This window comes from Lepus europaeus, chromosome 7 (assembly GCF_033115175.1).
Source record: "Lepus europaeus isolate LE1 chromosome 7, mLepTim1.pri, whole genome shotgun sequence".
Classification (NCBI taxonomy): domain Eukaryota; kingdom Metazoa; phylum Chordata; class Mammalia; order Lagomorpha; family Leporidae; genus Lepus; species Lepus europaeus.
Window position 1 is genome coordinate 6,065,200 of NC_084833.1, and position 22,044 is coordinate 6,087,243.

The window sequence follows — 22,044 nt, forward strand, 5'->3', positions numbered from 1 at the left end:
GGTCCGGCAGCGTCGGCGGGGCCGTGCGGGGCGCGCCGGGTGGGCCGTGCTCGGGGCAGCGAGCGCGGCTTCCTGGAGCCGCACCCCCGTCGGAGGGCGGGCGGGGCCGCGGCGCGGGGCGGGCGCGGAGGGCGGGGCGAGCCGGCTTCCGGGGCCGGGGCCGGGCCGGGGCCGGGGCCGGGGCCGGGGGCGGGCGGAGGGGGCGACCCGGCCGCGAGGGCACGCGGAGGCGCGGTGGGCGCGCGGGGCGGCAGCCAGCGGCGACTCGCGGCCGCCTCACTTCCTGCCGGCGGCCCCATTTCACAGACGGGGAAAAGAGAGACCTCGAAAGGGGAGGGGACTTGCTCAGGGTTGTGCTGCGGGTCTGGGCTAGGGCCAGGTGCCCCGGAGCGGCGGGCTCCAGCAGGTACGAGCGTCTTAGCCGGAGTCGGGGACCGGCCTCCGAGGCGCCCCCACCCCGCCTCCCAGACCCTGACCCCCGCAGCGAGAGGCCCAAGCCCTGTGTGTGCCGGGGGCCCAGGCACCGGCACTGCGAGCCTCAGTCTTGAAGCCTGTTGAATGGGGGCAGCTGCGGAACCCTGACGGTTCCGCCAGGTCCCGCAGCCAGGCGGAATCCGTTATCGCGCAGCGGAAGGCATTCCCTCCCCGCCCCGGGCGCTCACTGCTTGGCTAACACCTAGATCGGAGCCCTTATCGCCTGCCCAGCCGCAGGGTGTCCCGCTCAGCCCTGCCCTGGGGAGACACATCAGGCTTGGCTCCCCTGCCCGCCGCTCTGCCAGGTTTGCAAACGGACCGAAGCCGGGTCCTTGCCCCTCAGCTTGAAGACGCGGTGTGATCGGCAGGGGTGCCCGCCGGGCTGCCGCACCCCCGAGCGTGCGGACGGCTCGCTTCCGGGGGCTCCGCAGCCCCGCAGCGCGGTCGCTGGCTCCCTCTCCCACACCACCCCAAGGCCCCCAGTCCATAGACGCCAGCGCGGGAGGGCAGCCTGGGACCCGCTCCTGCGGCCCCAGCTCTGGGACGGCCGCGGACTCCGGGGTGCACGGCAGCCCGCGGCCCCGCCCGGCCTCCGGGGAGCCCCAGGGCTGCGCGCCCCCGCAGACCGCCCCTGCGCCGCCGAGGGGCCCCAGGCCCCGGCCCACCCATTTCCTGTGCAGCCCCAGCTCCGCCCCGAGGTGGAAAGTTTCTCTTCTCCAGATGGGGCGGCTCCTCCTTTCCTTCCCGGCGGGCCGGCGAGGTTCGCAGCGCGCGGGGCTGGGGGCTGGGCTCCGAGGCTGCAGGCCGAGATGGGAAGTGACTCGACCGCAGTCGCCGAGGCGCGGAGCCGGGAACCGCGCCGCCCCCGCCCCGGGCAGGACGCGCCGCCGGCCACCGCCGAGCCCGTCCACGCGGGGGCTCGGGCGCCACCTGCCGGCGGCGCGCAGCGCCACAACCCCGGGGCCCCGGCATCCCCGCGCCAGAGCCAGCAGGCAGGACACAACGCCCAGAGGATTTATTGATCTGCGCCCCTAAACTCAGACATCCAGCGTGAGGCCCCGGAGGAACCCAGGGACCAGAGGCGGGCTGCCCCTGAGGCAGCGGCAGGTGCAAAGGAGGCGGCAGCCAGGCCCTCGTCCCAGTCTTGGAGATGCCACGGGGCGCAGACAGTTGGGTCCACCGCGGAGTGAGAGCGGGCAGGCCGGGGGGCGCGGGAGGCGCAGGGGCCCGCCCGGCGCCCTGCCCTGCTGAGGCGAGCGCGGTGTGCGGGGCGCAGGCTCTGGAGTCCGGGCAGCCTCAGAGGCCGATGTGGAAGGCGTCCTGCAGCCACTGGTCGCGCGCATTGTGAGTCTGGGGCACGGTGAGGGGCGGGGGGTCGGGGGGCAGGCTGGCGTCGGGCGGCTCCTCGTCGTCGGACAGGCCCGCGTCCGGCGGGTACGAGCTGTCCGAGTGCAGGGACGACGACAGGTCCTGGCACAAGCTCAGGTCCTGGCACAGGTGCTTGTAGTCCTGGATGGACTCGTACAGGCCCCACAGCTGGCACAGCAGCGACATGTCCAGCTGCCGCAGCCCCACCTGCGGACGACAGAGTGGGCTGGCGCAGGGGCGCGGGCTCCCCGGCGCGCCCCCGGCCCATCTCCGCGCTCTGCTGAGTGAGCACAGGCGGACACAGGCCACCCCCTGCAGGCAGCGTCAGGGCACCAAGCGGCGGGAGAGAGCACCGTGAGCCAGTGCAAGGCTGCTCGGCGACCTCCGCCCGCCCCGCCCCGCGCAGCCCCCCGGCGCCCGCCCACTCACCATCTCCTTGCGCAGCGCGGCCAGCGCCGAGTCCAGGTTGAGCGGCCGCCGCGGGCCGGCTGCGGCGCCCGAGGCGGCGGCCCCGGCGGCGTGGCGGGCCCCGTCCGGAACGCGCGCGGCGCGGCTCAGCTCGTCGTGGATGCGGCTGCGCTGGCTGTAGACGCGCTCCAGCTCCCGCCACGAGCCCCCGCTGGCGTTGAGGAGGCCGCTGAGGCCGCGCGGCAGCGGCGGGAGCCCGGCCAGGGCGCAGCCCGCGCCGCCCGGCGTCTCGGCCGCGGACAGCCCGTTCATGGCCGGCCCGGCGCCCCGCAGCGGCCCGCAGGCCCCGCACCCCGCGGCCCGGCCGCCGCCCGCAGGCCGCGCTTTGTTCCTTCCCCGGCTCCGCCCCCTGCCCCACCCCCCGTGGGCGGGGCCTGGCTTAAACAGGCAATGGCTGTGGGCCCGAGCGCGCAGAGCCGGCGAGGGTAGCGAGGCGTGCGTGGAGCGGAGCCAGGGAGAGGAGTGGGGGGCCGCGATATGGGGCAGACGCGCGTCCTGCTGCTACACACCCCCCGCCACTTCCCCTCCCAAGGAAAAGGGTCTAAAAGCAGGTGTGGGGTCAGCAGGCCGCGCCCCGTCCGGACTCGGCCCTTAACCTGGGGTCAGCCGGCCTCCAGTCTACACAGGAGCTGCTGGGCGGGGCCTGGGCTGGGGATGACCGGTGACTCAGGATGCTCGGGGGCAGGGCTGGGACGCCAAGGGGGACTGGAGCCAGAGCCAAGGGAGCGGGCTCACCCCTCCTGCCGCTGTGGGGGGGGGGGCACTAACACTCCTCGCCCGCCCCGCGGGAGAACTGGGCAGGGACCCGCTCAGGGCGTCCAGGGGCGCAGGCGGCGGGCGGCGCAGACCGACGGCGAGCGGGCGCGGGCATGCAGAGGAGGGACACGGCACACGCAGAGGAAGGACACGGCACACGCAGGAGGTTTTCCCAGAGGTTTTTCTCACTGCTGCAGCTGCTTCAGGCTGCGCAGGGCCTCGGCACAGGCCCGGATGAGGCCGCACAGCTGGGTGCTGGTCTCCAGGCAGGAGCTGGAGCCCAGCTCGGCCGAGGCCCAGCTCAGCTTCTGCAGGAGGGCGGCCTGCGTGCCGGCCAGGGCGTCTGCATGCGGAGGCACCGGCGCAGGGGGCGGCGCCTGGGCCGCCTTCAGTCCTGCGGCAGCTCCCTCACAGTGCTCGGGCCGGGGGACCGGGGGCTGGGGGGCTGGCCGAGAACCCGAGGCGGGGGGCTCCGTGGCAGAGGCCAGCTGGTGCTCCCGAGCTTGGGAGAGCGCAGCTTGTGCGTTCAGGGCTACGGAGAGGAGAGAGCGGAGGGGACCGTCAGGGCTCCTGGCCCGTCTGCGCCCCGGCCACCTCCTCGTCTCTGCTGCTCTGAGCTTCCGTCCCGAGGCCTTCCCCCCGCCCCTCTACACCCTATCCCCTCCGTGTGTCCTGGCTTCATCCGGGGAAGGCGCTCCCGCTGCACCTGCTTGGCGCTCTGACTCCAAGAATGGATAAAGCCCCTGACCCCCGCCCTGCCCGGACGAAACCGCCGTTCCCCCGGCCTGCTCACCCGGGTTATCTTTATCCACGTCCGAGTCGAGCTCCTGACAAGCCACGCAGTAGATTTTCCGCTGTTTGTCTTGCAGGAGGATCGTCTAGGGAGCAGACAGCAGCGGTGAGCGGAGGGTAGGCCGGCGCCGGCCCCCGCCCCCGGCCCCCGGCCTCTCTCCTCACCCCGCAGTCCGCGCAGGTGTCGCCCAGCATGCGGTAACCGCGCAGCAGGTAGTCGCCCATGAGCCGCGAGATGCGATCCTGCCGCTCCCGCCGCGCCTGCAGCACCTTCGTCTCCGCCTCGGTCGGGGGTTCCCAGGAGAAATCGTCGACTTCTGGGGAAGAGAGGCACCAGGGACCCGGGTCGTCCTGGAGCCGGCCGCCCCCGGGCCCCCGCAGCCGCCGGCCCCCGCAGCCCAAGTCCTCACCAGCACCGTTCAGGGCCATGTTGCCGTTGTCGCCGCCGGGCTCGCCGGAAGTGACGCACAAACAGCGCGCCTCCGGCTGCGGCTCCGCCCCCTGCGGCCGGGCCTGGAGCGAGGCGGAAGTGACGTCTCCGCTCGGCCGTCAGACGGGGGTCTGCCCGGACTGGGGCGGGTGCGCTACCCCAGCGGCCGTGCCCGGGAGGTGCGTCGGTCCGCGGGAATCCAAAGGACGGAAACTTCCGACCGGAGCGGCCTCAGGAGGGCCGTCTCCGTCGCGCCGCGCTGGCCGCGGGACCTGGAAGCGGCTTTGCCGGGTCGCCCTGCCTGCCCGCCGCGGTCGGAGGGGCCCCCTTGGCTGCAGGGGTCCCCGCTGGCCGCCGCCTCCCTCGGGGCTTCCCTCCGCGGTCCCCACCGCGACAGCAGACGGCCCGGGGCGCGCGCGCGCGTGCAGCCGGCGCCGGCGAGGAGGCCCCGGGCGGGGACCCCTCTGGCTTCCGGACCCCTGCGGTCGTTGTGTGCGCGGTGTCGCAGGCTGGTCCCCTGGCTAGAGCTGCCCTCAGCAGACCAGCGACAGAACAGAACAGAGAAGCCGGCTCCCAGACCCGCGCGCGGTTCCCGCTCCTGCGGGAGGCGGAGGGTGGGTGGGGGGCGCGCGTTGCGCGTTGCTTCTTGGGGGGTTAAATGGAAATCACCGGCGCTCCCTGGTGATGTTTTAATTTTCTGTGGTATCTCCCCGCCCTTGATGAGGTTGGGAGGAGAAAGATGGGGCAGGCGCTGGTCCTGCACCTGCAGCCGCTCAGGCTGTGAACCAGGGTGGTGAGAGGACCTTGGCCTTCAAGCCCAGGCGCCTCCTCTCGGTAGGACTTGCTTTCTCCGTCCTACCCGAGTGCCTTCTCCCGGCCGCGTCTGCCCCCCAGCACTGCCCGTTGCTGGTCCTTTCCAACTCCTGCCTACTTGGAGAACCCTGCACCCCTCTTCACCCTCACCACCTCCCAGCAGGCTCTTGGGCAGCGATGCACCCGCTGCAGGTCTTCCGCCCGCTGGACGCCTTTGCTTTCTTCCTCGTGACCACCTGATGGGGTGGGCACTTCGGTTATTCCCAGTGCACAGGGCAGGAAAGGGGAGCCTCCAGCCTTGTGTCAGAACCCTCTACTGTCTCCCCCGGCACTTAGACACAGACCCCAAGTCCTCGCCGTGACCTTGAAGGTCCCACAGGTCAGGGCCACTCTGCCTCGGTTTCCACGGCTGCGTGGCCAAGGCGCGGACTGGAATCCGGCAGGCCGGGGTTCGATCCTGGATCCTGGTGCTTCCCGGCTGCGTTGCCTGGAGAAACAGACCTCGCCTCCCTGGGCTTCATCCGTAAAACAGACCCGGGCTGGGTTGCTGGAGGGCGTGGTCAGGAGCTGTGAGGGGGAGGACTTCTCCACGGGGCTCCCGGGGCAGAGAGGCTGGCCTGGGTCTCCGTGGCTTGTCCAGGATGCTCGTGCTGAGCACGCCCTCTAGAGGGAGGGTCAGGCATACCCGCCGTCCCTGACAGCTTCGGGGTCTGTTCCTGCGTGTCCCCCGTGTCTGCCGTGCCCACCTGTTGACCGCATTGTGTGACCAGCCAAGCAGTAAGTGGCCTTTCACTTGTTTCCTGTTCATAAGGAGGAATCATGGAGGCGGGAGAGAGGCAGGTGCCGGCCGCTGCCTGCTCTCTGGGTGGGGTTGGGGAGTGGAGGGCAGCTCCTCATGGTGACAGACAGGACTAGGGCTCATCCCGGGAGCACAGGGTCCCTGCACCCTTTCAGGTAGCGTTCACGATGAAGCATGCACACCACACTTGCATGGAGGAGGCACCGAAGTCAGGTGGGGGCGAGCGCTGTGGCTCGGCGCGTCCAGCTGCCTCCTGGGATGCCCACGTCTTGTATCGGAGTGCTGGCTTGAGGCCCAGCTACTCCACTTCTGATCCAGCTGCCTGCCGACACACCTGGGGAGCCCTTGGGTTCTTGGCTCCCACGTGGGAGCCCCGAATGGGTCCTGGCTGCCACGCGGGAGCTGTTCCCTCTCGGGGAACCCCTGAGGCCGACAGACTCCCAGAGGAGACCAGGGTGAGGGTCCATTGTGCCTCGGGATCTTCCTGCCCTAGCTTGGGTTTGCAGTGCTGGTGCAGGTGACCCCTGGACATTAGGACTGACCCAAGTGAATCGGAGTTCTTGTGATTCACTCTACTGCCCCGGAACACCCCCAGCTTTATGTTAAAATGAAGTAAGGGGGGCGGCATACGGACTCCGGTTTGTGTCCCAGCTGCTCCGCTTCTGATGGAGCTCCCTGCTGTGGCCTGGGAAAGCAGCAGAAGGTGACCCGAGTGCTTGGGCCCCTGCACCCATGTGGAGACCCAGATGGAGCTCCTGGCTCCGCCATGGCTGTTGTAGCCACTGGGGAGTGAACCAGCAGATGGAAGACCTCTCTCTCTCTCTCTCCCTCTCTGTGTAACTCTTTCAAATAAATAAATAATTTAAAAAAGATCAGAGTGGAAATAAATGGAATAGAGAATAGAAAGGTGATGGAGAAAAGCAACTAAACCAGAAGCCCTTTGCAAAGGACAGTAAGATTGCGAAGCCCTTAGCTGGATGGACAGACCCAGGCCCAGGCTGGCCGAAGTGTGCCAACCTTGAAGCTCCAGTTGGGAAGCAGTGTGGCTGCTGGCATGGAGCCCGGGAGTCCTCCAACATCCGTGACAACATTCCTACGACCACGTAGGGCTTCTCATGGCCATGGTGTCAGCTAACTGCGGAAACAAATCGTGACCGAGCCCGATCACTCCTGTAGATGTCCATGCTAAAGCAGCCTGCAGTGAGACGAGCCTGCGCTACCCCGGCTGCCCCTGCTGCGGCAGAGGGAGTGCGAAGGGGACAATTCTGATGCCACTCCCCGCTGCAATTCCTGCGCTGTCAGGGGAGGGCCGCTGGACCTCGGCACTGCGCCTGCACACTCCTGAGTGCGGGCGGTGCTTCACGCGGTCAGGGCAGAGTGAGGCAGCTCAGGTCGGCTCTCGGGACTAAACTCTGTCATGCTTCTGGCTTTCCAGCCTAGCTGAGCTCAAGCAACAATGGGCTTTTCGCCCCAAAGCCACTCAGGAGGGAGCTGACGATCCCGGCACTCGGGACCTGCTCCCACACGGGAACGTGCTGGGGCCAAAGCTGGGAGTCCATCAGGTCTCCCACGTGGTGACTGGAACCCAAGCGCTGGAGCTGTCGCTGCAGGACACTGACCTCGGGGCTGCATCCCAGGCCCTGCAGCGTGAGATGCGGGTCCACAGCCAGTGTCTCCGCGGCCAGGCCAACTGCCTGCCCCGAGGACTGGGTGTTGACGTTGTAGGGGACCAAACCCGAGGAACCGCAGCGCTAAGATGGCGCTCATTTCCTGCTTCCGGGTTCTTCTTCCCCGGCAAAGTTTCCCGCGCTACCCCTGAGCTGTCCTATCCTGACACAGCCTTGTAATCATATGATTCGTGACGTGTACTGCGTATATATGCCCCGACCACCGGATGTGCGAGTAGTTCCTGCCCGCCAGAGATCGAGGTCTGATCTCCCGCGCCCTGAGTAATAAAGAGCTCTTCTACGAGACGCCCGGTGTCGGTTTCTTGCTGGACGAGAGCGGCGCCGAGCAGCTGGTGGCCCGTACGGGGAGCTTCCTCTACGTTGCCCGGTAAGTAGAAGGTAAGCGAGATCAGTCTTACCGTCTGGGCCCCGCGAGTGAGGTATATCTCGTGGTTGGAGGGTGGATGCACCCTAAGATAGCGGACGTGTTTCCCCGCTTTAAACTGAAAGAATAGCAGACTTGTTTCCCCGCTTTAAACTGAAAATAAGATAGCGGACGTGTCTTCCCGCTTTAAACTGAAAATGGGAAATTCATCTAGCCATTCAATGTTGCTTAATCCGTTAAAAGCATTATTGCGTAGCAAAGGGATTAAGGTTTCTAAGACCACACTTGTCAGGTTCCTTGGAAGTGTTGATTTCTTTGCGCCGTGGCTCACCCACGAGGGCCAAATAACTCTTGAGTCTTGGGAGAAATTAGGAAAGGATCTCCGGCGCACAGTTAACGATCCCCAGGAACCCGATATCGACCCCGTTGTTCTCCCCTTATGGGAACTACTGCGGGCGTGCCTCCAAGAGGAGAGGTCGGTGGGAGCGGACCGCCCGACTCTTACGGCGGTTCGCGAGGCTCTCGAGGAAGTTCGTTCTCAGAGCTCGGACGGCGCCCGGGACCTCATACAATTTAAGGACACGGGATGCCAGACTTCCTCACTGGCCTCAGGCTCCGAATGTGGCTCCGCCTCCTCTGAGTCTGAGGGGGAAGGGGACGGCGATCCTAAATCCCCGCCTCCTACGTATGCGCAGCTGCGGCAAAAGTTAAAAGATGCCTGTTTACGCCCTCTAGTGCCTACGGCTCCTCCTATCGATGTCGTGCCCGCCCATCAGATTAAAGACGCAGCGCCTCCTACTGGCGGTCATGTAGGCGTGCCTCAGCCCCATCTAACACCCGTGCCGCCATGGCCATTAAACGTCCCAAATGTGCCACCTTTTTCAGGCAGACAGTTTCATCAACAAGCCTGGAAACAGTTGCGAACTGGCGCTCCCGCTGCCCCCGCTCAGGCTTACCCTGTTTTGGCTTTGGGCACGCGAGAGGCCCGGCACGAACCATTGGACATGACAGTATTAAAACAACTTAAGGCTGCGGTCCATGACTATGGACCCACAGCCCCATTCACATTGTCACTCCTTGAATCAGTCGGCCAGTCCATTTTAACACCTAGCGACTGGACCCAATTGGCTCGGGCCTGTTTAAGTCCAGGCGGCTTTCTTTTGTGGCAATCTATGAATACAGAGTGCTGTCATGACCAGGCAGATGAAAATGCTGAGGACGGCCACCCTACGTGGAATGCTGATATGCTTTTAGGGCGTGGACCTTATCAGGCTGACCAGACCCAATTCCCTAGACAAGTATACAGGCAAATTTCCAACTGTGCCCAACGTGCGTGGAGGCAGGCGTCCAATCCAAGTGACTCAGCTAGCCACCTCACCAAGATCGTTCAGGGCACGGCCAAACCCTTCGCTGATTTTGTCGCTCGCATACTTGAGGCTGCGTCGCGTATTTTCCCTTCCGAGGTTGACGTTCAGCCACTGGTCAAACAAATTATTTTTAAGCAGGCTAATAAAGAGTGCAAAAACATTCTTCGACAATATAGACATAAATCTCTGGACTCCTGGTTAAAATACTGCAGAGATACCGGTGGGCCACTTACTAATGCGGGCCTAGCTGCGATGCTGGCAAAAGTCAAAAAAAACAGTCCAAAATCTAAATCGACCCGACCCCCCATATCTTCAGGACTTTGCTTCCAATGTCATCAACCGGGTCACAGAAAACGCGATTGCCCCAATCTCAGCCATGGGTATTCCACGGCACAGCCTTCAGGCATAGAGCCTTGTCGCCGTTGCCACAAGGGCCCTCATAGGGCAGAGGTATGCCGTTCTGCTTTCGATATCGATGGCAACCCACTTACAGGTAGCGCCCAGGGGCCAAAAAACGGCCAGAGGGGGCTCCCCAACCCAGCGAGGAGCCCCCAAAATCAAATCTACTCTCAGGTTCCACCTCCCGTGTCTGCGCTACACCCAGTGCACCCTCAGCCCGTGCCACTCACGGGTCCGCAGGCCTGGACCTCTGCGCCACCTCCCCTCTCCTCTTAACTCCGGAGATGGGGGTACAATTAGTGGAGAGCGACTGCTCCGGTCCTCTGCCCCCGGATTCGGTTGGATTAGTGTTGGGTCGGTCCTCCGCCGCCCTCCGAGGGCTAGCTGTGATCCCCGGGGTAGTTGACTCTGATTTCACTGGTAAAGTAAAGATCATGGTTCAGGCCCCTCAGGGACCTTTAGTAATCAATCCTGGAGACCGTATCGCACAAATGTTATTACTGCCCAGTCTTCACTCTTTAATCCCAGCTAAAAACCACGTTCGCGGCGCTGGTAACTTTGGGTCCTCTGGCATTAATTTTACCGGCTTACATATGCTTTTAAATGAACGTCCCACTTTAGTGTTGCAGATTAATGGCAAGGACATTAAGGGACTTTTAGACACAGGAGCCGACAAATCCATTATAGCAACAAAGGACTGGCCTAGTACATGGCCTACAAATGTGGCGGAACAAACCTTGCAAGGACTTGGTTTTGCTCATTTCCCAAAAATCAGTGCAGCCTTGTTGTCATGGCAGGATAGCGAGGGTCATAGAGGACAGTTTTCTCCATTCATTTTACCTCTACCCATTTCCCTTTGGGGGAGAGACGTCCTGGCCGAAATGGATGTTGCTTTGGTCACCACTTCCCCTGCAGTACGATCTATGCTACAAAATATGGGTTACGTCCCAGGCAAGGGACTCGGTGTCCAGCTCCAGGGCCACCCTTCCCCCATTGAACCAAAACAAAGACCAAGTAAAGTTGGCCTGGGTTTTTCCTAGGGGTCACTGTTTCGCCTCCTAAACCAGTGGAGCCTTTACCCATCTCGTGGCTAACGGACGTACCCGTCTGGGTTCCACAGTGGCCCCTATCTCAGGAGAAACTGGAGGCAGTCAACACTCTGGTCTTGGAGCAGGTCAACGCTGGTCATTTGATCCCATCCACCTCTCCATGGAATACGCCTATTTTTGCCATCCGCAAAAAATTAGGTCAATGGAGACTCTTACATGATCTTAGGGCAGTCAACGCACAGATGCAGCCTATGGGCCCTGTGCAACGTGGTCTTCCTCTGCTTTCGGCACTTCCCAACCAATGGCCTGTTATTGTAATAGATCTTAAGGATTGTTTCTTTTCCATTCCATTGGACAAAAAGGATACCCCACGTTTTGCTTTTACTGTCCCCACCCAGAACCAGGAACAACCGGACAAGCGTTGGGAGTGGACAGTCTTGCCTCAGGGTATGACTAATAGCCCCACCATGTGTCAAGTCTATGTAGCCCAAGTACTAAAACCTCTTAGAGACCGATATTCCGACTGCAGGTGCCTACATTATATGGACGACCTACTGTGTGCAGCCCCCACAGCAGAGAGGCTCCTGGCCTTATACAGTACACTCCAACAAGTGCTGGAAGGGGCAGGGCTGCATATTGCACCTAATAAGGTGCAATTGTCGTCTGTAGTTTCTTATCTTGGGGCTATAGTCGCCCCTACTCAAATTAGACCTCAAAAAATTCAAATAAAAATCAATGCTATCTCCACTCTAAATGACTTACAAAAACTTTTAGGGGATATCAATTGGATTAGGCACTACCTTAACATTCCTAATGCTGCATTGCAGCCCCTCTTTAATATACTTAAAGGAGACCCGGATCTTGCTTCCCCCCGAACCTTCACCTCTGAGGCCAAACAAGCACTGTCAATTGTCAACGATGCCCTTAGTAAAGCTGCCCTAAAACGTTGGGACCCTGCGGGAGACCTTACTCTTTGGGTCCTCGACACCCTTAAACAGCCCACCGCGGTCCTATGGCAGGATGGGCCTCTCCTCTGGATCCATCCCTCAATGTCATCTACTAGATCTATTAGTTACTATCCCGTGGCAGTGGCGGAGATAACTCTCCTAGCCATTCAGAGGGCTATCCAACATTTTGGACGCGAACCATCCACCATTGTTGTCCCCTATTCCATGGAACAGGTACGTGTGCTAATCGCTTGTACTGATGCTTGGGCGGTTTTAGTCTGCTCCACTTCCGCAACTATTACAAACAAAACACCCTCTGATCCTTTGCTAACCTTTGTTCAGTCTCACCCAGTTATTTTTCCAAAGTCCACATCCCAAAAGCCCTTACAGGGAGCCCCAGTAGTGTATACCGACGGTTCTAAAACAGGAGTCGGTGCATATGTTGTTTCAGGATCTGTGCCAAAAACATTCCAATTCGCTACTAACTCCCCCCAGGTAACTGAACTTCTTATAGTTAACCAAGTCTTCTCTGATTTCCCCGGACCTGTCAATATTGTGTCTGATTCACGCTATGTGGTTAATTCTGTGTCTATCCTTGAGGCCGCAGGACTAGTCAATTCTTCATCCTCCGTAGCGACAGTTTTCCTCACCCTGCAAAAATCTATTTGGAATCGGTCTGCTCCTTTCTTTATTACTCATATTAGAGCTCATTCTTCCTTACCTGGACCCATGACCACAGGCAATGCTATAGCTGATCAAGCCACACGCCCCATTTGAATACTCCAATTTTCTTCCCCAGAAGAGCAGGCTATCCAGTTTCATTCAGAGTTCCATGTAAACGCAAAAACCCTTGCCGCCAAATTCGGTCTTTCTCGTGCTGCCGCTCGCGATATTGTTCGCCATTGTGCCGCATGCCCTACTTTAACCCCTGTGCCTTCGGTGGGGGTTAATCCCCGAGGATTACTACCAGGACATATCTGGCAGATGGATGTCACCCACATATCCGAGTTTGGGACCTTAAAGTATGTTCATGTGTCAGTTGACACCTGTTCCCAAGTAATTTTTGCTTCTCTGGAGACGGGTGAGCGTACCACCCATGTCATTAATCACTGCCTTGCTGCATGGGCAGCCTGGGGCAAACCAAAAACTTTAAAAACAGATAATGGTCCTGCATACACAAGTAAATCATTCCAAGATTTCTGCACCCGTATGCAGGTACAACATAAAACTGGAATCCCTTATAACCCTCAGGGACAGGCCATAATTGAAAGGGCTCATCGAACCCTCAAGGCTTTTCTCTTAAAACAAAAGGAGGGAATTGCCACGGGCAAAACCCCTCGAATGCGCCTCTCCCTTGCACTGTTTACTATAAACTTTTTGAATTTGACAGATCATTCTATGTCCCCCGCTGAGAGACACATGTTAAAGGAGCCATCTTCACGAGGCTATGTCCGTTGGAAAGATGTCCTCACGGGAAAGTGGTACGGCCCGGATCCGGTATTATGCTGGAACCGAGGCGCGGTCTGTGTCTTCCCACAGGAATCTGGAAGAGAACCTCTCTGGATACCGGAAAGATTGGTCAGAAAAACAGCCCCGCCGCCGCAAGATACACCTCTATCACCTACGGACGACATCTCCCCCGAGATAACCGAGATTACCACGCTCTCACAGGACGACAAATTGCAACAAAACAACGAGACGTCCCTGTGTACTTCGCTGGGTGAGCTCCTTCATCAACAACAAGTTGGAGAGCGTCAGACATCAGTTCCGCGCGGCAGCGTATGCTGCTCTCCATCACCGTGATCCGGATGCATATGCCATGCTGGCTCGCATGACTTATGACCGGGTCCATACCAGCGATTAAAACCCTCGTCCCCCCATCCCTACTCACGCCTCACATTTGGACAATGCCTCCATCAGGCACACACCTTCCTCGAGTTGTCTTGTTCCCCCTCTCATTCATTGGGCTGTATCACCCATCCCTGACGGGGAGCGAAAACTGGGTATGCGAGACCAAAGGTACTGCAGCAGGAGTCCACCCGGGGGTTCCGGGGGTCCTGGGAGAGCATATGCATATGCATGCAGGTTCAATTCCCAGCCTGCCCCAGCAAAAGGGAATAAAAACTGATCCCTAACGGAGACATCAGGGGTTGTGGCCAGGCCCTTGAAGTTCCGTAACTAACGGATCACAAGCACGCTGGGTATGCACCTCTACTCTCTGCCTAGTAAATATTCTCCCGGCCCTCATGAGCCAGGGCCGTCGGGGATGTGATTTGTGCAAAAACAAAAGGAGGGAGATGTAGGGAACCAGACCGGAGGAACCGTGCCCCTAAGATGGCGCCGACTCCCTGCTTCCGGGTTCTTCCTCATCTCAGGGAGTTCCCGCTCTTGCTCGCTCCTTCCCGCCTTAGATTTCCCGCTCTAGCTCGCTCCTTCCCGCCTTGCCACGAGATTGTCCTATCCCCGCGCTTCTAGCCTATCACCTGATTTGTGACGTGTATTGTGCATATAAACCCTTGCTACGCGGGTGTAAGGGAAGTTCCTGCCCAGAAGAGATCGAAGCTGGATCTCCTGCTTGCCGAGCAATAAAGGAACCCCGTGCAAAGTGTTCGGTCTCTGTCTCTTGCTGGACGAGGACGGCGCCGAGCAGACGTGAGTTCTCCGTGGGCCTGGAGTCAGTGCCCATGTTGCTAGTGAGGCACTGGTTGCCTTTGCTCTGGACTCTTCACGGACGTTTGTGCACTGAACAGAGCTCCCGGCTCCCTCCAGGCTGAGGGATGGGCACGCTTCCGGCTCTGGGTTCCCTAAACTCACTGCCCCCTCCCATAACACAGTCCATGCTACAGGTAGGCATGTGTCTGAGCCCTACGGCATCCACGCCTCGGCTTCGTGTTACACTACCTGAAGCAGCCTACTCCAGGAGAAGCCTGTTCACCTTGCAGTGCTGGAGGCCCGAGGGCTTGGCTCCGGCACCAGCTCAGCTTTCAGGGGGGCCTCTTGACTGCGCCCCATCAGGGAAGATGGCGCTGGCAGGCGTGAAGAGGCCCAGAGGCAGGCTCAGCGTGGCCAGGGGCCTCCGGCTCTCTCCCTCTTCATTTGAGAGGTTGGCAAGCAGAGCGCTCCCGTTATGGGCTCTTTTTTTTTTTTAAGATTCATTTTGTTTATTTGAGAATCAGAGTTACAAACAGAGGGAGAGACAGAGAGATCTTCTGTCTGCTAGTTCACTCCCCAAATGGCCACAACAGCTAGAGATGGGCTGATTCAAAGCCAGGAGCCAGGAGCTTCTTCTGGGTCTCCCACATGGGCGCAGGGGCCCAAGCACTTGGGCCATCCTCCACTGCTTTCCCAGGCCATTAGCAGGGAGCTGTGTTGGAAGTGGAGCAGCTGTGGCTTGAACCAGCGTCCATATGGGATGCCAGTCGTGCAGGCAGAGGCTTAACCTACTGTGCCACAGCACTGGCCCCATCAGCCATTGGTTCTCCGATGCCTCCCAGAGCCGGGACCATACTAGGAGCCAGGCATTCAGCCAGTCTGTCCTGTGGGTGGAGGAGCTCGGTGACTCGAGGAATCACCACTGCCTCCTGGGGTCTGCCTTACCAGAAACTGACAGTTAGGAGCCAGAGCTTGGCATTGAACCAAAGACTCGGACGTGGGACATGGGTGTTGTAGCCAATGCCCTTAACTGCTAGGCTAAAGTCCACTCCTAGATTCAGGCTTTTATTTATAAAAAGTTTTATTTACTGATTTGAAAGGTAGAGTTACAGAAAGAGAAGGAGAGGCAGAGAGCTCTTCCATCTTCTGGTTCACTCCCTAAGTGGCCGCGGTGACAGGTGGGCCAAGCCGGAGCCGGAGCCGGAACCTGGAACTCCACACTTGGGTGCAGGAGCCCAGGCACTGGGGCCATCTCCCACTGCCTTCCCGGGCGCAGCAACAGGAAGCTGGATCAGAAGTGGAACAACCAGGACTCGGACTGATGCCCTACAGGAAGGCAGCACCGCAGGCGATGGCTCAACTTGCTGGGCCACAGTGGCACTGCGAGGGTCGGGGTGTTCCAGCGATCCCCCTGGGTGAACTGCTGAGGCCCCGTGAGAAAGACCTTGATCCTTTAGAAAAGACGTGTTTTATTTATTTGAAAGAGAGAGTTATAGGGAGGGAGGGAGGGAGGGAGAGAAAGAGAGATCTTCCATCCCTTGGATCACCCTCCAAATGGCCACACCAGCCGAGCTGGGCTGGGACGAAGTCGAGAGCCAGGAGCTTCCAGCTCTCCCACGTGAGTTCAGCGGCCCAGGTATTTGGGCCGCGTCTCACTGCTTTCCCAGACAATTAGACGGGAAGTGGAGCAGCCGGGACTTGAACTAGCACACACATGGGATGCAGGCACTGCAGGCGGGGGCTGGGCATGCTAAGGCCCCTTAATCCCTTTCGAGAGCAACCCTTCAATTGGTCTAGAACCTCCTGCTAAGCCCCACCTCCCCACACCACCACCCTGGGGACCAAGCTCCCAGCACAGACTTGTGGAGCCAGAGCACAGAACTCGGGGTACAGGGGGCTGCAGTAAGCAGGGTGGTGCTCCTCTGTCCCTGACACCGGAGCCTCCTGTCCTCGCCAGCATCCATGCCCCTGCCTAGGCTGCAGGCCGGCTGCAGGCCGGGTGAAAGGAGAGCCCCTCCACAGTCCTTGACGGCGCAGACGTGCGGGCCACACAGCCTAGGACGGGGGAGGGGCAGACGTGCGGGCCGCACAGCCTAGGACGGGGGAGGGGCAGACGTGCGGGCAGCACAGCCTAGGACGGGGGCAGACATGCTGACGTGGTGTGGCCCACACGTCTGCCCCCTAGCTCTCTGCTGTGGCCTGGGAAAGCAGTAGCAGATGGCCCAAGCCCTTGGGTCCCTGCACCCACATGGGAGACCGGGAAGAAGCTGCTGGCTCCTGACTTTGGAGAGGTGCAGCTCCGGCTGTAGCGGCCAATTGGGAAGTGAAGCAGTGGATGGAAGACCTCTCTCTCTTTCTTTTTTCTAGAACTGGGGGGCAGACGTGCTGGTGCTGACCGCACCGCCTAGGACAGGGGGGGGGGGGCAGACGTGTGGGCCGCACAGCCTAGCACAGGGGGCAGAAGTGTGGGCCACACCACGTAGGATGGGGTGGGGGTCAGACGTGCTGGCTGCACCACCTAGGACGGGGGCCAGACATGTGGGCCGCACAGCCTTGGACGGGGGTGGGGGGCCGGGGCAGAAGTGCGAGCTGCACCACGTAGGACGGGATGGGGTGGGGGACAGATGTGCTGGCCGCACAGCCTGGGACGGCGGGGGGGTGGGGGCAGACATGCTGGCCGCACAGCCTGGGACGGGGGGGGGGGCAGACATGCTGACCGCACAGCCTGGGACGGGGGGGGGGGGCAGACATGCTGACCGCACAGCCTAGGACGGGGGGTGGGGGGCAGACCTGCGGGCCGCACCGCCTAGCACAGCTGTGCAGTTGGGGAAGCAGCAGGCTCGGCCCTTCCAGGCCCTCCCCTGCACCTAGGACTGGTGGCACCGTCACAGGGGCCAGGCCACACCCATCTATGCAGCATCCCCAGCCTGGCGGGAGGGAGGCCCTTCCTGGGTGATCATAGGATCTCATGGCCATGGGTGGCTCCAGAACCCACGTTCCCAGCAGCCTGTTTCCGCTCCAGCAGGCACTTTCTCTCGCTGTTCACGGCCACGTGAGCAGCCTGGCGTGTCTGTGAGACAGGAAAGGCCGGGCGACACAGATGAACGTGAGCAGCCTCACTTTAGGTGTGTTTTCCTTGGGCCAGGCACGTGCTGGGTGTGTTCCAGGAAGTGGCTCATTCAGTCCTGGGGACAGTGCCGCCAGTTAGGCCTCAGCGCCCCAGAGGCTGCGGCTGGGCGGGGCTCAGCTGGCCTTTCCCTGCGCCTGGAGGGTGTGAAATGGGTTTACTTCATTTCCATCCTGTCTCTCAGTGCTCAGCAGCTTGGCACCCTCTGTGGGTGGCACATCAGAGCACTCTAACTTTCAGAAAAGTGTCTTTGGGGCCTGCGCTGTGGAGTAGTGGGCTAAGCCGCCACCTGTGGTGCTGGCATCCCGTTTGTGCTCTGGTTCCTGTCCCAGCTGCTCCTCTTCCGATCCAGCTCTCTGCTGATGGCCTGGGAAAGCAGAAGAAGGCCCAAGTGCTTGGGCTCCTGCACCTTCGTGGGCGATCCGGAAGAAGCTCCTGGCTTCGGCCCAGCTCAGCTCCGGCCATTGTGGTCATTTAGGGATTGAACCACGGGATGGAAGACCTCTCTGTCTCTCTCTCTGTAACTCTACTTATCAAATAAATAAATGTCTTATTAAAAAAAAGTGTCTTTGGAAGCAGGCACTTTACTAGCAGTTGAGACCTCTGTGGGTTTTTTGTTTGTTTTTTAAAGGTTTATTTATTGAAGGCAGAGATACAGAGAAAAAAGCACACACACACACAGATCTTCCACTCACTAGTTCACTCCCCAGATGAATGCAATGGCCAAGGCCGAGCCAGGCCGAAGCCAGGAGCCAGGGGCTTCCTCCGGATCTCACACGTGGGTGCCGTGCCCCTGAAGCACTCAGACCATCTTCTGCTGCTTTCGCAGTCGCATTAACAGGCACCTGGATTGGAAGTGGAGCAGCCGGACTTGAACCGGCACCCATACGGGCTGCAGGCACTACAGGCAGAGGCGTAGCCTTCTAGCCACAGAGCCAGCCCCCAAGCCATTCGTTAGGACACCTGGGACCCACTTCAGTGCGCTGGGTGCCCTTTGTAGCTCCTGAGTCCAGCTTCCTGCCAGTGCCATCCCAGGACACTGGTGATGGCCCCAGGGTTGGGCTCCTGCCACCCACGTGAGAGCCCCGGCTCGCGTTCCCTGCTCCCAGCGTTGGCCCTGGCCCTGGCCCAGCTTCCGCCCACTCACTCCCACCGCATCACCTTCCTCAGAGCCTGGGAAGCCTGGGAACCTCTCAGAGAGGCAGCACGGGGCCGTCTCGGCCCCCAGCCCTGGCCCGTGGTGAAAACAGCTGACACAGCCATGCCGAGGCCCTCCAAGGTGGCAGGCATCTGCTCAAGGCTCCTTGTTCCTGGCTGAAAAGCGAAGACATGGAGGCAGAGAAGACCTGGGGAATTTTCCCAGCCCACGCCGCAGCCAGGATCGTCCGCGGCTGGAAAGCACCACTGGGCTCTGGGAACTCCCGAGATACCGCTGTCGTCACTCGGCACAGCGGCCCCGTCTGGCCAGTCCCGCTAATGAGCCGTGGGTTCCAGACCTGGCTCTGCCGCCGACCCGCTGTGTAACGCCGGCCGAGTTCCAGAGGCCCCAGAGCACGTGTGCAGTCCGGATGCCTCCTGGGCCCCGGCCCCTGGCTCTTCTCTGTCCCTACAGAGCCCCGAGCCCACCCATCTCCCAGGACATTTGGGGAGCACCCCCACGCCAGGGTGGCTTCCTTGGCCCTGGCCACACGGTGCCCCCACGCACTCCCCTCACTGGCCCCAGGAGCAGCCTCCAGCACTGGGGCAGCTGGGCGCCTTCGCTGGGTCACAGTCACCCCGCAGCCCCTGGAGATGAAGGGCTGAGGTGCCCACGTCACTGTCCACGGCACCAGACCTCCTCGTGAACACTCAGGGCCCCGGGCTCCACCTGCCTCGGCTCCGGGCTTCCTCTCTGCTCCCGCTGCCCCTCCTCCTGGTCCTGGGCTGACTCTGCCTCCTCCCCCTGCCTGCCTGGTTCACGCTGGGGCCTGCTCTCTCCCCCGTGCTTTCCCACGGCCAGAGATGTCCCCTGAATGCCCATGACCCCGGCCTGTGTCTCCAGGACACGTCTCTTGTCTGACCTGGGTTCACGTGTCTCCAAGCATCTCAGAGTCAGCAGGTGCCACACAGAGCTTCAGGCCCCCAGGGGCTCCGGCCAGACACTGGGGAGCCATTCACGCCACCTGCCTCTCCGGCACCCTCTCCTCCAGTCTCCACATCCCTCCTCCAGCTGCATCACCATGAGCTCCAGCTGTTATCTCTCCTGGGATGAAGGCAGCCCCGTTGTGAAGAAAATAAAACCCAAGGGGCCGGCGCTGTGGTGTAGTAGGCTGAGCCTCTGCCTGGGGTCTGACATCCCATGTGGGTGCTGGTTTGAGTCCCGGCTGCTCCTCTTCCATGCAACTCTCTGCTATGGCCTGGGAAAGCAGTGGAGGATGGCCCAAGTGCTTGGGTCCTGCACCCCCATGGGAGACCCGGGAGAAGCTCCTGGCTCCTGGCTTCGGATCGGCCCAGCTCTAGCCATTGTGGCCAATTGGAGAATGGACCAGTGGTTGGAAGACCTTTCTCTCTGTCTCTCCCTCTCTCTGTAACTCTACCCTTCAAATAAATAAATAATAATCTTAAAAAAAAATTCTTGGGGCCCGCGCTGTGGCATAATGGGTAAAGCCACCACCTGAGGTGCTGGCATCCCATATGGGCGCCCGTTCGGGACCCGGCTGCTCCACTTCCGATTCAGCTCTCTGCTGTGGCCTGGGAAAGCAGTGGAAGATGGCCCAAGGCCTTGGGCCCCTGCACCCACGTGGGAGACCCGGAAGAAGCTCCTGGCTTCGGATCATCATTGTGGCCATTTGGGGAGTGAACCAATGGATAGAAGACCTCTCTCTCTCTCTCTGCCCCTCCTTATCTCTCTCTAACTCTGAGTTTCAAATGAAATAAATAAATCTTTTAAAAAAAAGTTGAGGGTGTTCCTAGTTTAAAAAAAAAAAATTCTCACTACACCTCTCCCAGCTCCACTGCTGTCCCCCACCCCACCCCATTGCTCCACTGGCCTTTCTGTAGATCCTGGAAGGCTGGACTCTCTACCCCCCCACGCCCCGGCCCCTCGGCCCCTCGGCCCCTCGGCCGACAGCCTCTTTTTCGGTTCTTTTTTTTTTTCGGTCCTCTTAATTCCGGTCTCCTGCAGGCTCCCCTCAGTCACCCTCCAGCTTCCAGAAAAATGTCCTTTCCTGCGAGAGGCGTTCCTGGTCCCCCAGGCCCCCCGCCTCCGCTCACGGTGCCAGCACCCCCTCCGCTATGAGCATGGCTGGGCAAGTGCTGACTGCTCGCGTGCCCAGCCTGGCGAGGGCACACCCGGCTGCTTGGCAAGCAAGCACCCGGCACGTGGCAGGTTCTGTTAGTTGGATGACCAGACCCCCATCTCACAGGGAGAAAAACTGAGGCTTGGCGGGAGTAACTGCAAGCCAGGCGGGTTTGACGGCGCTTCATGCCAAGGTGCGCCACGGGCTGCTCTGGCCAGGGGAGGGTTGGGCTCAGATGAGTGTGAGGGAAAAAATGAACAAAAAATGCTCGGCCCGCGCTGGCAGGTGCTAGGCATTCAGTATTATTCCTGGCCTCAGTGTGTGACCCGAGCCAGCGCGGGCGGGCTGGCGGGGGTGTGTGTGTGTGTGTGTGTGCGCGCGCGCGCCCCTCACAGCCCTTCCTGGATTCCAGCAGCAGGGACCCCTGGGGACCCAGGGAGAGCTCCATCCCAGCCCTGCAACACCGGGCTGCACTGAACAGCGCTTGTGCCCACTGGGCAGCTCAGCCAGGGCTCAGAGCAGAAAACCAGGAGCTCCCTCAACAGGTGGGAGAAGCCGGCCCCCGAGCTCCTCCCTGGTGCTGGAGAGGCCCCACCCCCACCCCCCCACCCCCCCACCCCCCCCACCCCCGGCCGTGCCCCTGCTGGGGTCTGTGAGTCACAGACAGATGCTGAGGTCTCCCGGCAGCCCCCCCCCCCCTGCTGTGGCCTGGGCCCAGGACACAGCCGCTTCCCCTCCTGGCCAGTCAGGCCCAAACTCAAGACCCCTCCCCAGCCCCTGCCAGCCCCTGCCCGGGGGCCCTGCCGTGCCCCTCCCCAGCGCCCTGGCTCTCAAGCAGCGCCCCCCTCCTCCCGGCTGTTAGCCTGGGAAGGGGGCCAGGCCCTGAGCTCAGACCTTGGCGATTCCAGAGTGTCTGAGGCCCAGAGCCAGCCCCGCCAGCCAGGCCAGACGAGGGGGAGGGGGAGGTGGCAGGGTGGGCACCAGGAAGCCGCTTCGGGGGGGCGGCTGGCCGGGAGGCTGGGTGTGCAGCTTTGTACTTTCGGACCCGGCGGCTCCTTCGTGGGACGTGCCGCGCTCCGGGCCCGAAGGTGCCGGTCCTCAGCACCGGGCAGAAGTGACCTCGGGGACTGGGAGACCCCCACACGTGCCAGGGAGGCTGGGAGGGCCCCCGACCGTCCGAATGGCCCGGGGCAAGGCTCATCCGCTCCGCTGGCCTGGGTTTCCCGCTCCGCAGGCTCCGGCCCCGCCCGGAGGAATCCGGCGGCGCGGCCGC

General features: G+C 61.4%; 2 protein-coding genes across 2 annotated transcripts; both read right to left on the bottom strand.

Moving 5' to 3' along the window:
* Positions 1-1,474: 1,474 nt before the first annotated feature.
* On the bottom strand, positions 1,475-2,582 carry FAM89B (family with sequence similarity 89 member B). Its single transcript, XM_062195849.1, has 2 exons — positions 2,272-2,582; positions 1,475-2,049 (listed from the first exon to the last, which is right to left on the bottom strand). The coding sequence occupies exons 1-2, from the start codon at positions 2,560-2,562 to the stop codon at positions 1,771-1,773; spliced, it is 570 nt and encodes a 189-aa protein (XP_062051833.1). The 5' UTR covers positions 2,563-2,582; the 3' UTR covers positions 1,475-1,770.
* Positions 2,583-3,231: 649 nt separating this feature from the next.
* ZNRD2 (zinc ribbon domain containing 2) lies at positions 3,232-4,313 on the bottom strand. Its single transcript, XM_062195848.1, has 4 exons — positions 4,269-4,313; positions 4,024-4,175; positions 3,860-3,944; positions 3,232-3,598 (listed from the first exon to the last, which is right to left on the bottom strand). Exons 1-4 carry the CDS (start codon positions 4,285-4,287, stop codon positions 3,252-3,254), a joined length of 603 nt encoding a protein of 200 aa, XP_062051832.1. The 5' UTR covers positions 4,288-4,313; the 3' UTR covers positions 3,232-3,251.
* Positions 4,314-22,044: the final 17,731 nt, after the last annotated feature.